Source organism: Podarcis pityusensis, assembly GCF_964106645.2.
Source record: "Podarcis pityusensis genome assembly, chromosome: 2".
In the NCBI taxonomy this organism is placed as follows: domain Eukaryota; kingdom Metazoa; phylum Chordata; class Lepidosauria; order Squamata; family Lacertidae; genus Podarcis; species Podarcis pityusensis.
The window spans coordinates 76,691,679-76,705,069 of NC_138029.1; the positions used below are offsets into that span (position 1 = coordinate 76,691,679).

The following is a 13,391-nucleotide window of genomic DNA, read 5'->3' on the forward strand; positions in this document are numbered from 1 at the left end:
GGTTGGTTAGGCCACTACAAGCTGAAAATCCAGTATCTTTTGACCTGGTATCTGCTGAAAGGGATAAATGTGGAATCTGCTTCAGCTATTTGGTACATAGATATTTTTACATGATGCACCAATCGCCTGACCCAAAAAAAATCGCCTGACCGATAAACATACAACATGTTCAACAGATAGAACATGCAGGAGTGCAACCTTCCATTTGTACCAAAGAAAATAAAAGTTTATGGGTTGTATCCAACACTGCCATTCCACTTGTGTAACAGATTTCCGTTTGTACAATGAATCTTTCCCCCTTCTCTCCAACACCCTGTGCGCCTTGAGAGTCTGTTCCAGAGGGTTGGGGAACCTCCTGGAGCAATTTTTGGCAGAGGGGATTGCAAGCATGCTGTTATACTAGCTAGAGGCTAGAGAAAACACACATTCATTCATTCATTCATTCATAGCTTTAATGGTATGCCGCTTTTCCACAAAAAGAATCATGACCTTGAAACTGAAATTTTAATCACAGTTTTAATCACAGTTGGAATGATTATACAAAATGAAGTGCTTTGATACCTTTGCTTTGAACTTCTTCCTATCAACACTACATTTAAATGAGGCAAATCATGGCTGCATTTAATATGAAGAGAAGAAATCAGAATGAGTGCTCATAAAAGAAATGATTGTACTACCCACCAAAGCAGTCTCTACTATAAGAGAAAACAGCAGCCCCTAGCTTTGTAGAGTACACATCCTACTTCTGATAATATTTTGTAGGAATTTAGGGTGCCTGTGTTGTATACAAGCAGGAATCACAAAAAACCTTGATCTGTGGTGACATTTTTTGGGGGGTGAGGGGTGGTTATTAGTGGTATAATATTGAAATATTCTGTCACTTCAAAGTGTTGCAGCCAAAGATTAATATATCTTGTTCTAAAACAAGCTAGGAACAATGTAGTCTGTGTATATGCCATCAATTAGACCTTCCCCGTTGTTGTGAATAAACCAACAAGGGACATTTGTACCATGCTTTACATCTTCTGTGTAATCTTTCTGCCATCCCCTAAAAAGAAAAGAAAAAATATACAGTATTAAAATTAAAAGCCAGAGCTTCATGCAGGCAAAATACTATTTCTCAGATACCTGAATTGCTGTTTACCTGGTTACTGTCAGCTGGTTATTTTTCAAAATCATTGTAGCATCTGGTTTCTGAGGATCAGACCCAGGGTGGACTTCAAGTATATTAAAGTCAATTGGGTGGAAAAACTGCCCTAAAGGGTAAAAAAAGCAATAGCAATTATCACTATGGGTTTTAGTTGCTTCCACACTAAGATCTTTCAGTGGTGCTGAGGCAATTGTTCTTTCACAATCATCTAGAACTGGAATTAAAATAGTAGTTCCTCATGGCACTTAATGTAATACTAGATTCTGCACCAAAAATGTATTTAAATTTGTGTTTTTAAATGCATTTTCTCTCAAAATATGCACTGTATGTCTAGTGCATAGACAGATATATCTATAGCGCAGTCCTATAAATCTATTCAGAAGTCCCACTGAGTACAGTGCAGCTTGATTCATCCAAAGTATGTGTGAATAGCATTGCTGCCTAAATACATTTTCTCTTAAAACATTTAAAAGCATTTTGTTAAAATAAAAATGCAAAATTGAGAACCATGTCAGGGACATTCAGAAAGCTGGAAAGCTGATGCATAACTAAATTCCAGTCTCCATTAGAGCTGGAGCTACAGATCAGGTCCGTTTATATCAGAATCTACAAATAACAAATTTCTCAAACATCCCTAGTTAGGAACATGGTCTCTTTCTTAGTTTTATTTAGTTTGTAGACTGGTCAAATACAATTGCTCTTGTGGTAGCTGTAACATTATAGACTGATAAGAGATATAGGTATCCACTGGGATGTTTTTCATGGAATGAGGCCAAATATATGGATGTCCAGTGGTGCTGTTAGGGCAGGACCAGGAAGCAGAAGGCCAGGGTCCCGCTCTTTAGAATGAGTAGGAGGCCCCTAGCCATGGCGGAACTGAATTACTAGTAAGAATACACGTTACATTTTAAAGAGTCACTTCCAGACCATTATGTCCAGGGTCTAAAACTGTGTAACTATCACTGTGAATGGCATAATGATAGGAAAACCTGGTCATTATGCACATTTAAGCTCTTGTTTCCTACCTTGCAGAATGATGGCAAGGCAAAAATTTCCAATCCTTATAAGACACTTGAGAGGGGGGAAATTAAGGAAAAACACTGCACTGTTTACATTTTTAACATTCAGAAGCTGCATTGCACGCACGTAAGAGGTCCCAAACTTAAAAACAAACAAATGTACAGCCTAATCTTATTAGGTTTACTGAAAAGCATGCTTTATTTTGCTCAGCAGAACTTACTAAGAAGGAAATATCTTATTTCCCCCATTCTTCTCCCGCTCCCATCTATCAAACTTGTTACTTTCCTCCTTTGTTTAAATATTTGCACATTGTGGTTTACTCCTTGCTCCAAAGGTTTTCAATTCAAATAAGGTTTCCATACCTCTGGAAAACGAATATTGATTTTCATGTTCAGCATATCAATCATTTCACAAATTCATACCTAATAAACCATGGGTACGCCCAGACAACCTGTGACTATCCAACGTGTAAAATCCTAGAAAATTCGGATGTACTGCATGTTTGCTCCATGACTGATGCAAAACCACTATAAATGTTGCTCCTTCTCCCATTGAAAATTCCAGGCTCTTTTTCCGAATGATTTTCAAAGTCAAACTAGTTTGAATAAAGAAATAGAGTATGAACAGGTGCATTCAATGGTAACACCACAAATCGCTACAGCAACTCGAATAAAAGACTTTGGGGAAGTGTATTTAAGAATAGGAAGCTGCCTTGTGTTGAGTCAGGCCTGTGGTCCATATAGCTCAGTACTGTCTACATCAGCCTTTCTTAACATTGAGTCCCCAGATGTTGTTGGACTACAACTCCCATCATCCTTGACCACTGGTCTTGCTAGCAAGGAATGGTGGGAGTTGTAGTCCAACAACATATTGGGACCTGAGGTTGAAAAAGGCTGGTCAACACTGACTGGCAGCATTTCTCCAGGATTTTAGGCAAGGATATTCTCTGCCCTACCCATACATACTGGGGCTCGAACCTGAGTCCGCATGCCAAGCAGATGCTTTGCCACTGAGCTACAATCCTTCCTTATCTTTTACATCTTCTGTTATCTGTGTTTCTTTGCTTAAAAAAAGTATTTTAAAACATGCTTGGTGTGTGAATTTTACCTAGGATGTAGTAAGGTGACTTCATCAAGCCATGTGAACATCATTTGCTTTGTGCCATTGTGAAGAGTGATACTCTCAGGAGTTATTTCAAGCTTTACATTCAACTGTGTATTTCGAATCCCAAGTCTTCCAATATAGGTATTGTGTATTGACCCTACATCATTACTGCTCTTCTTTTCACCAATAAGTTGCCCATTAACAGTAATACCTAAAAAGAGAAGGAGGGGCATAAGTTAATAAAAATTCTTCAGAAAAATAAGCCTTGGTAGCTAAAAGAGCAGTTTTCTATGGACAACTAATTATACAATATAAAAAACTGCCAGAGGACTACCTCGCTAAGGAACTCCACCAGACGGGGACAGGATAAAAGGCCTTAGCTGAACCCCAGATTGCTGTTGGAGAAAACTCTCAGTTTGAAACTATCGAAGATCCTTTTATTCTAGCCTGGCCTTACTGACTTCCCACCCAAGCCACCTTTAGGCATCTGTCAGATCCTGCAGGTTCCCTCTTGTAGTGAAAACAGAGATAACAGGCTCCAAGTGCATCTAGCTATTGGAAAGTAGAAGAAGAAGAGTCTGGATTTGATATCCCGCTTTATCACTACCCTAAGGAGTCTCAAAACGGCTAACAATCTCTTTTCCCTTCCTCTCCCACAACAAACACTCTGTGAGGTGAGTGGGGCTGAGAGACTTCAAGAAGTGTGACTAGCCCAAGGTCACCCAGCAGCTGCATGTGGAGGAGCGGGGAAGCGAACTCAGTTCTACAGATTACGAGTCCACCGCTCTTAACCACTACACCACACTGGCTGAAAACAATGCTGGTGCATGTGTGTGTGTATGTGAGGGTGGGTGGGTAGCTGTAGGTACCAGCTGGATGGGACTGCACAGCAACCAAGAGGTGAGGAGGAGCAGCCCATGTCCTTATGCAAGGGTGTTACTGAGGACTTTCATAGCTACATGGGGCTCAAGGCTGCAGGCTGTGCACTCAGAGAGGGGCAAGTGGCGCTCAGCATGTGTGATAAAAGCTTACCTGTAGTTGGGTCTCTGATTAGGTTTAACACAACACCTGGCTCTTCATTAATGTTAAAGCAAAGAGCATCTTCTTTTTGGGGCACATCAATAATGAAGTGTGGATCTGCATCGACTGCAAATGGATATTTACAATTAGATCACTGATCATTTTCTGAAAGCACGAGTTCATTTCACATTTAAAGAATACAGAAGGAGTCCAGAAATGCGGAAAGAAATTATCTCTGCCTGTAATGCCCTTACTGTGCTCCAGAAAAAGTTCACAATCCATTACAAAGTTTGGATGGAACTACATGTTACTGCAGCAAATGTGGGTCCTCAACATGAACATTGGTGGGGCTGGGGTAGAATCTTTGTAGGGCAGAAATGAACTGATATTCAGGTGCCTAACCTGAATAAATTCTCCTCCTAGGCTGTTTTCCTCTCAACTAGTCTTACTTCCAACCTCAGAACCTTGCAGAAGGGAAATAGTAGGAGTAAGGAGTGGATTGTTGAGATTTGCAGGGATAAAGTAGTTCTGAAAGGGTTAGGTACCACCCTCTCCCACCTGCCAATTCTCCCTGACAAATGCTCCTCCCCAATTAGAGTTAGGAGGCAAACAGAGAGTTAGGAACCACTTGCTTGTTTCATAGTACAGTATGTAATTCTGCCTTAAGCATGCTAGAACCACCTATGCTCACAAAAAATAGCTTTACTAATTGGGATCAAACACATTCCCACACACCCCAACATAGTCATAGCTTAAGAAAGAGAGTTGCATTTGACAATGATTTTAATGTGATGTAATAATGATTTAAGCTTTATTGATTTAATTATTACATGAATTATGAACTATTGTGTGTGACCCCTGAGTGTACAGGGTATGCAGGGATGATATCGGATGCCTATAACGACCCAAGCGTTAATGCCTATGGGGGTCTAACAGGGCTGGTACTTTATTTATTTATTAAATTTCTATCCTGCCCTTTATCCAAACTATGGCTTTATGGCAATGCTGTCCAATTTGAATGTCATGGCATACCAAGGTTAGAGGAAACCAGAAAGTAAAGAAGGAAACTTGACGAGAGGAGAAGAGGGAGAGCAGGAGCCTTCCAGCACATTCCTAACTCTTCAAACCCCGGCTCATCATGAAATCTGAACTGGGAACTACCGATATGTCTCTGTGTTATGATGGAAATTGGTCACAATATGGAATGCTGTCGCGGAGACTGTAGAACTTAAGTGTTTTAGACCACAGATCTCACTATCCATTATCTGTAACAATTCAAAACAAAACTCACCGCTGGTATATCTGTGATAGAGTTGTGGTGCACTATATGCTGGAATAACAGGACGTGATGCTATGTAGAAATAAGAAAATGTTACACTAGAGGCAAAACAGAATGCATATATATATATAGAGAGAGAGAGAGAGAGAGAGAGAGAGAGATGAATTTTCATACCAATTTTAAATAAACGTAACTTGATTATATACTGTTCCTGATCAGAACAGACAAAAGTAAAGGTTCAATGAATCTTATGCTACTTCACAGTTTCATTGAAAAAATGTTGCTGTTATTACGGAATAAACAAAAGAGGTGAAATAACCATGAAACAGGCAATAAAATAAACACAGATTATTATGGATTGTATTTTAGCACAATGGTAAATATTCCATTTCATGCAATGAGGGGTCATCCCCCTCTCAGCACCCATGTGTTGTGGGAGTTTCTCCAATGCTCCAGAGCAAATCTGGGTGGTATTCTACTAAGCTTTATTCAGAGTAGACCTATTGAAATCAATGGACCTAGCTTAATAGTGTTCATTAATTTCAGCAGGTTTACTCTCAGTAAAACTTAGTGGCATACCACCCAGGAGAGCTGGTGCCAGCAAGTGTTGTTGACAAGACTGAATTAGAAGGCCTGATGTTGTATAAAGCCAAGTCTATGTTCCTATGTACCACAGATGTCAGTCTTTGTAATGTGCAGTTGGTTAGATACAGGTCTTACTAGATTTCTGAATGGTAGCTGGAGTTCTTGGGGTCTATGGGGTCTATTAGGGGAAGGGTAGTACCTCTTGTGGGAGACACTTCCTACTCCTTCTGGGGTAGCTTGCCAACCTTTGGTCCCCACCCTGCACCCTGCTCTCTTGCTAGGCTCATGTTCTGGGGCTCTGAAACATTGCACCCTATTTTCCCTATGGTATCTTCTCTAATTGTCTTCTAAATGGTTATCAGAACATAAGGATGTTTACGTGACTTCCTATACTGAAATGACATTTTGGATCAATGTGCAGATCAAAAGATAGCTACCCTTGTTTTGCAGTTCTTTAAATGTTGTGACACAGTTTTTGCAGTTTAAACTTGTCAACTGTGCAATATAATATGTATCCTGAATGAAAATAAATGTTTAAATGTGTGTTGTGAGAGAAAACATGCATTTAGATACATATTTTGAGCAAAATAAGTATTTTATATGTGTTTTTAGAGAAATGCACATTTAAAAATGTATTTCAACAAGCATTTAAATATGGAAATCCAAGATGGCCACCGATCTGTGAGGCAGGGTGAAGCAGCTGCTCTCACCATTTTATAGTTTTATGGTCCTTTTATTGTTCTACTTTATTGTTTTATTGCCCTATTTTATCATCTCATGGTTTTACCTCCTTGTTATCTTGGACGCCTTCCCACTGAGCTAGGAGGGCGACACAGCCAAAAAGGCGCCGCTGACGCCGCCGCAGCCTCCACCACCACGGCAAAGGAGCTCAGCAAATTGGTCTCAATTACATGCCTACCTTGGAAGTAGTCCCGCGGAGAACCCTCCTGCAACACCCGACGGAGCTAATGAACCAAGGTGAGATTTTTACCAACTTGACCTTCACAAGATAAATAATGGTGACGACCAGGAGTGGCTGTAGAACACCAGGCTTTTATCGGAGTGATCTAAGACCTCTCTCTAAAAGAGCTACCCTAAAGGGAGCTCAAACAAAAAGCACTCGGCCCTTTAAGAATAGGGGTAAAGTCAAGCCGAGTGAGATTCAGCAGGAAACTGAAACTTCTCCCTCCTGCACTGAAGGGCCGGCTGTGCAGAGAGAGGATTGTGTAGAAGAATGCCACAACAAAGGGCCAATAAAGCCCAAAGTAAATCCAAACACAATTGGTACAGTCACCGAACTACTCCCAAAACAGAGACTTAAATCCCAAGCTTCTCCTGAACCATCCCGAGTCCGAGAAGTGGAAGAACTAATGTTAAAACAAATTGCAGAGATGTCTTCGGGAAACCCTAAAACATCAAGAGACTCCTGCTTCCAACTTGAGACAAATGAGGATGAGGATTTATCAGTTATCAAATGGCTTGTGCTTTTAACTGAGGATATCGAAAATATAAAATCCCATCTGGCCACTTGTACAAAAATCCTCACTATAATGATGGATACTTGCAAAACTCTCTGTAGGGAATCCAGCGGGGCGACTGTAGAATTGGAAAGTAATAATAACTTCCTTCCTACCACCTGCAAAAACAGACCACCAAGGAAGGCCAAGAGATCTTGTAGGGCTACTGCCTTGAAAAGGAGGCCCATAAGGGTAAAAAAGAGCAGAAATGTTAAAAACTTTAAGGCAGTGCGTTACAAAAAAATGGATTTTAAAAAGCTTTTTAATCTTCTCAAGAGTATCCCAATAACTGAGAACAGTGGGAACACTGAGAAACTTCTAACCAGGAAATCTTCTAAGCAAGAACGTTCTATAAACCCTTGCCCTGACGCAGCGATGGATTGCTTGGAACTTTTAACACTTACCCCAACACCTAACTCCAAGCAAGACATTTTGACCCAAGATCCATGGTCTTACATTCTATCTGTAGATGAAACCAATCCTTCTAAGAAGAGAAATCAGACAAATCTAACAAATAAAAACTGGAATCTGGTGCTGTACCGAAACAAACTCGTTTTATCAAATTATCCTAAACCCCCAGGACTCCTGTCACAAGAAGAGCGTAAAGCCCATCTATTGAACCTTTTCAAGATCTATATGCCGGGTACACTTAATAACCCTACTGATTTGGCCCAAGTGGAATATCTATACTTCAACGGATTCCTTGCCAGAGCAGTGGTTTCATTCTACGAGGGGAGACTGGCAAAAGTAGTGTACAAATGTAGAGAACACCTGGAGACGAGTGGTATAAGAATCTCAAGGTACTTTAAGAACGAAGCACCTCCAATTCCACTTATCCCCCATATTGTAAATTTGCCAAAAACTCAACATGAGATTGATCAACATGTTCTAATTGATATAAACTCTGCGGAGGACATCTCCAAACATCCTACTGGTCTGCTTACCAAGGACTCTCAAAGGTTGGACTTCCTTGGGCCCAGGTATGCGGAGAATCAGGGAATCGACCTCGATAGCTTTGATAATAACTTACTCCATTCTTATTGTGTTCTCCCGCAAGAAGTCCAGAAAGAAATACTCCATAAAATTGATTCCCTTCATTTCTGCCTGACAAAAGTGACGGAGGAACAGCTGAGATTACCTAAACAAAATATGCTTGATAGAGACTGTGGTTTAGATTCTGTCCCACGCTTATACCACCAAGAACCGGACCTGTGGGTTGGGAAGGCACCCACCCCTACCAGCCAACTGGTTGTTGCGGAGATGAATCCACTCTTCCATACTCTGGAGGCGGAAACCCCATCACCAGACCCATCTATTATGCACCCCTTCTCTAAGGCAAATATGACTACAACATCTGCTTGGGACAAAATGAGGGAACTTAACGAATCTGAATTAGGTTCTCCATGTAAAGTGTCCCATATGGGTCCACTTACTTGTAATTTTATTAACCTACTCTCTTCTAACGTGTGCAAGTTGAATAAATCCATAGATACCATCGAACCGGTAACAGAACCAGCTGAACCAGACCAACAAATGAGAGACGACTCCATTTTATTTTTAGTCCCGAAGAATGATCTGGTTGAAGACCCGACAGGTCGTATTAACAAAATTATCCAAACAACTAATGATCACTCAACTAGTGGCACAATACTTGCTGACTTAATTTCACTCTCTCTAAGTAATACCCCCCTAATTCTACCATCTGGCTCTGAAAAGTCGACTATCGTAGGCCAAACATCTGCCTTTAGCGAGATGAGCGGCACGACTTTACAGCCAAACCACCCCAATAAATTCAAACAGTTGGGATGTATAGCACGATTGCCACCTTCTCAAAGGAAAATTACTGATTTTTTTGAAGCTGAAGCTCCCCCAAAGTTAGAATCCCATTCCCACATGATCTGACTACCTAACGACCAACCCAACCACTCCTCGATGTCATTTTTATGCTGGAATATTGCGGGATGGAGGGGGAAGAAATCTGATCCAGACTTCTTAAAATTTGTTAATTTATTTCAAGTAATTCTCCTACAAGAAACTTGGGAAGAGGAGGCGATTGACATAAATGGATACGATACCATCTTGCTTCCAGCTAGCCCCTCTCTTAAAGGTGGACGCCCTAGGGGAGGTTTGGTAATAGCCATTTCCCTCAAATTGCAAGCAAAACTTACGCTTGTTAAATCTTCCTCCCCGATTACAGGACTGATTTCAGGAGGGAAATTTGAATTACTGATAACAAATGTTTATTTCCCCCCTGGGGGGCAGGTAGTGGACCTCCATTCCAAATGGGAAACACTTGAAGAACACCTAGCTTTCTGTTATACTAAGTTCCCAAATATCTCAGCAGTCATGGGAGGTGATTTTAATGCTCGTACAGCTGCAAACTGGGAAGCGCTAGGCAAGGCTAAATGGTGGGTCATACCTGATCACCAGAACTTGGATTTCTCCCCCCATATACAGAGAAAATCGAAAGATAATAGGGTTAACGAAGCGGGAATCCTTCTTTATCAGCTGATTTTACGTTTGAATTTGATAATTTTAAACGGAAATTGTCCCCCGGATATTCCGGGTGAGTTTACTCATTTGAGCACACTTACAAATAGTGTTCTCAATTATTTTATTGTTTCGAGAGATCTATTCCCAAATTTTTCTTATTTTAAAATAGAAAACGTCCAAATGAGCGACCATCTCCCCTTGAGTGCCAAGCTTTCCCTAGACTGGCAGTCTATCAAGCCTAGACACCCCATAAATATGGGAATAAATACTGCAGAACAAGTGAGAGGAATAAAATGGTCAGTAACTCAAGCCCAAAAATATATGGAATTTTTCCAACAAGAGAAAATTCAAACTCATGTTGTTTTAGATTTAGATCTGTATGGGCATGAACGAATTATTAATTCATTCTCTTTGCTTACAGAAGATTTTATGTCCTTTTTTGCAGCACCAGCCATCCAAGTAAATCGGGCCCATTTTAAGACCGGTGCCCCCTGGTTTAATTTAAAATGCAAACAAGCTAGACGACATCTCTGTGCCATTTACAATGAATATAAATCTTCTGGTGCCTTAGTATTACCTAGGAATTACCAGCAAGCGAAAACAGCATATAAGCAAGCCCAGAGAATGGCTAAGCAAGAGTGGCAACAAAATCGCTGGCAGGCGCTAATAGTCGCCTCTAGTTCATGTAGCTCACGGCAATTTTGGCAACTGGTTAATAGAAGATCAAGGAGATATCCCTTAACAATAATTCCTGCCCCGGTCTGGGAATCCTTTTTAAGGAAATATTTTGCGTCACCAGATCCCAATACCAACGCTCTTGATGATGTATTTGACCATCTCCCTATCTGGCCTCCTACTGACCCCGATGAAATCTTGAATTTAATCTCTAAACTTAAAATTGGCAAAGCCCCTGGGCCAGATTTGGTTCCGGCGGAAGCCATAAAACTACATTCCGACTGGTGGGCAAAAATCCTGGCTGTTACTTTCGATGCCATTAATACAACTGGAAAAAATATATGGAAGGACGCTATTATAATTCCAATATATAAAAAAGGCTCCCCAGACGATCCAGAGAATTATAGGAATATTAGTTTACCGTCAATAGTTGGAAAGATATACGCACGTTTTCTGCTGAATAGACTTACCCAATGGGCTGAAGAAAAGAAACTGATAGGCCCCGAGCAAGCAGGATTCAGACCGAACCAGTCAACTACGGACCATGTTTTAGTCTTGCACCATCTAGCCCGGAAATACTCCTCTTCAAACTGGGGCCAACTATGTGCGGCTTTTATCGACCTTAAGGCTGCATTTGACAGCATCCCCAGAAGGTTGCTTTGGGAAAAGTTGACCCGATGGGGAATTGATAGAAGACTTTTATGGTTAATAATCCAGCTGCATGAGGAGACGGCTGCTAGGGTGAGAATAACCCCAGCCGGCGATCTCACAAACTCTGTGCCCATCAACAGAGGAGTCCGGCAAGGATGTATCCTAGCTCCTTTTATTTTCAATTTATTCATTAGTGACATGAGGATACCATTGGCTGAATCGCAGGAAATCACCCATGCCCCCCGCCTCGCAAACTATCGTTGCCCACTATTACTCTATGCTGATGATGCTGTGATTTTATCCTTCTCAAGAATTGGCCTCAGGAGAGCATTAAAATTCTTTGTTTCATATTGTAAAACAAATTCCCTCACTATAAATCAATCTAAATCAAAAGTACTAATCTTCTCAAAAAGTCGGAAATCCTATAAGTGGCAATTAGATGGAAAACCTATTGAACAGGTCTATAAATTTCAATACCTGGGAGCCTTTCTCCAATATAATCTGGGTTGGAAGGCCCATATTGCACATATTTTAAACAAGGCCAAGGCCCTATCCTTTGCGCTTTTGCGCTTTTTCTTTTCGGACGGGGCTCTTCATGTTCCATCTGCCCTGAAAGTATTCAAAGCTAAAGTAATTGCAACATTGGCATATGCTGTTCCTTTATGGGGGACCGCAGTAAACTTGATGCCCTTGGAGGTAATTCAAAATCAATTTCCAAGACTACTGCTAAAACTTCCCCAGTGCGTTAGCAACACAGCTATTTGTTTAGAATTAAAAACTACATCTTTAGAAAATACTCTTTGGAGGCGCAGCCTTTGTTACTGGTTGTCCTCAAGGCATAGGCTCCCGAATCTGTATTTGATCCAATGCCTCTGGAGAGATAATTTTCCTGTCCTAGGGACAAAAGAGATCCATTCTAAAGTAGTGACCTATGGATTGTCTCCATCAGAATTATTGGAATTGGACCTAGCCACAGCAAAAAAAATCCTCATTCAAAAACTTGAGGAGATTGACCTACAACAAAATACCATTTCGGGTAGTGGCACTTGCTCACCATTAAATCTTGGCATAGTGCCCTCACAGCAGATACCATCTTATTTGACCTCTTTGTCTGTAGCGGCCCACAGATATGCCTTTATTAAGGCAAGATTTAATGCCTTTCCTTCCAATGTCCTGAATAATAGATTTTCCAATGGTCGGATCTCAGCGGTGTGTGTATGCGATAATAGATCTATAGAATCTTTACAACATATACTATTCTGTTGTTCACTACATTCAGTTTCTCGGACCAGATTTTTGTCCCCTTTATTATTGGAAATCTCAGGTGACTCCTTGGAAATACAGCTAATTCATTTATTGCAAGATTCTGATCCGAGTAGGTCCCTTTCTGTTGCCAGATTTCTGATAACAGTATTAGCCTATAAAAAGAAAAATGGATTACTCTATGATTATTGATTTTGCCTAAATAATATTGATTTATACTGATAATTTGATATTTTAAGTGCTATATTGTTCTTATTTTAATGGAATTTAGAAACTTACGGTCTGAGATGTACTTGATTTAAACGTAATTTAATTTATCAATTTTATCTTGTTATACCTGTGTTGCTGTATGATGTATTGAATATGGGCCTATGGCCGTAATAAACTATCTATCTAAGCATTTAAATATGTATTTAAGAAGAATTCTTTCAAAAATTCTCATGGAAATGAAACATAAATATGGGGGAAATTGTGTCAGAGTGGCATGGACCATAATAGATATGTACTGCTGTCCAGTTAAAGTTATACCTATGAAAAAATGTTATTAGATTCATTCTGTTCTTAGGGTGGACAGATACAAAGGAGTGCATAGCTCCTGTACCTTTAACAGTTTTGCAGCAGAGTGATTTAAGCA

General features: G+C 40.4%; 1 protein-coding gene across 1 annotated transcript in view; it reads right to left on the reverse strand.

Moving 5' to 3' along the window:
• Positions 1 to 497: 497 nt before the first annotated feature.
• ITIH3 (inter-alpha-trypsin inhibitor heavy chain 3) overlaps positions 498 to 13,391 on the reverse strand; it is a 40,846-nt gene continuing 27,952 nt past the window's right edge. The window contains exons 15-20 of the mRNA XM_080996979.1: positions 5,586 to 5,795; positions 4,307 to 4,420; positions 3,278 to 3,485; positions 2,593 to 2,765; positions 1,145 to 1,256; positions 498 to 1,048 (exon numbers count right to left, since the gene is read on the reverse strand). Coding sequence (XP_080853105.1) covers positions 919 to 1,048; positions 1,145 to 1,256; positions 2,593 to 2,765; positions 3,278 to 3,485; positions 4,307 to 4,420; positions 5,586 to 5,795 — 947 coding nt within the window. The 3' untranslated portion in view covers positions 498 to 918. The remainder of the gene's footprint in view (positions 1,049 to 1,144; positions 1,257 to 2,592; positions 2,766 to 3,277; positions 3,486 to 4,306; positions 4,421 to 5,585; positions 5,796 to 13,391) is intronic.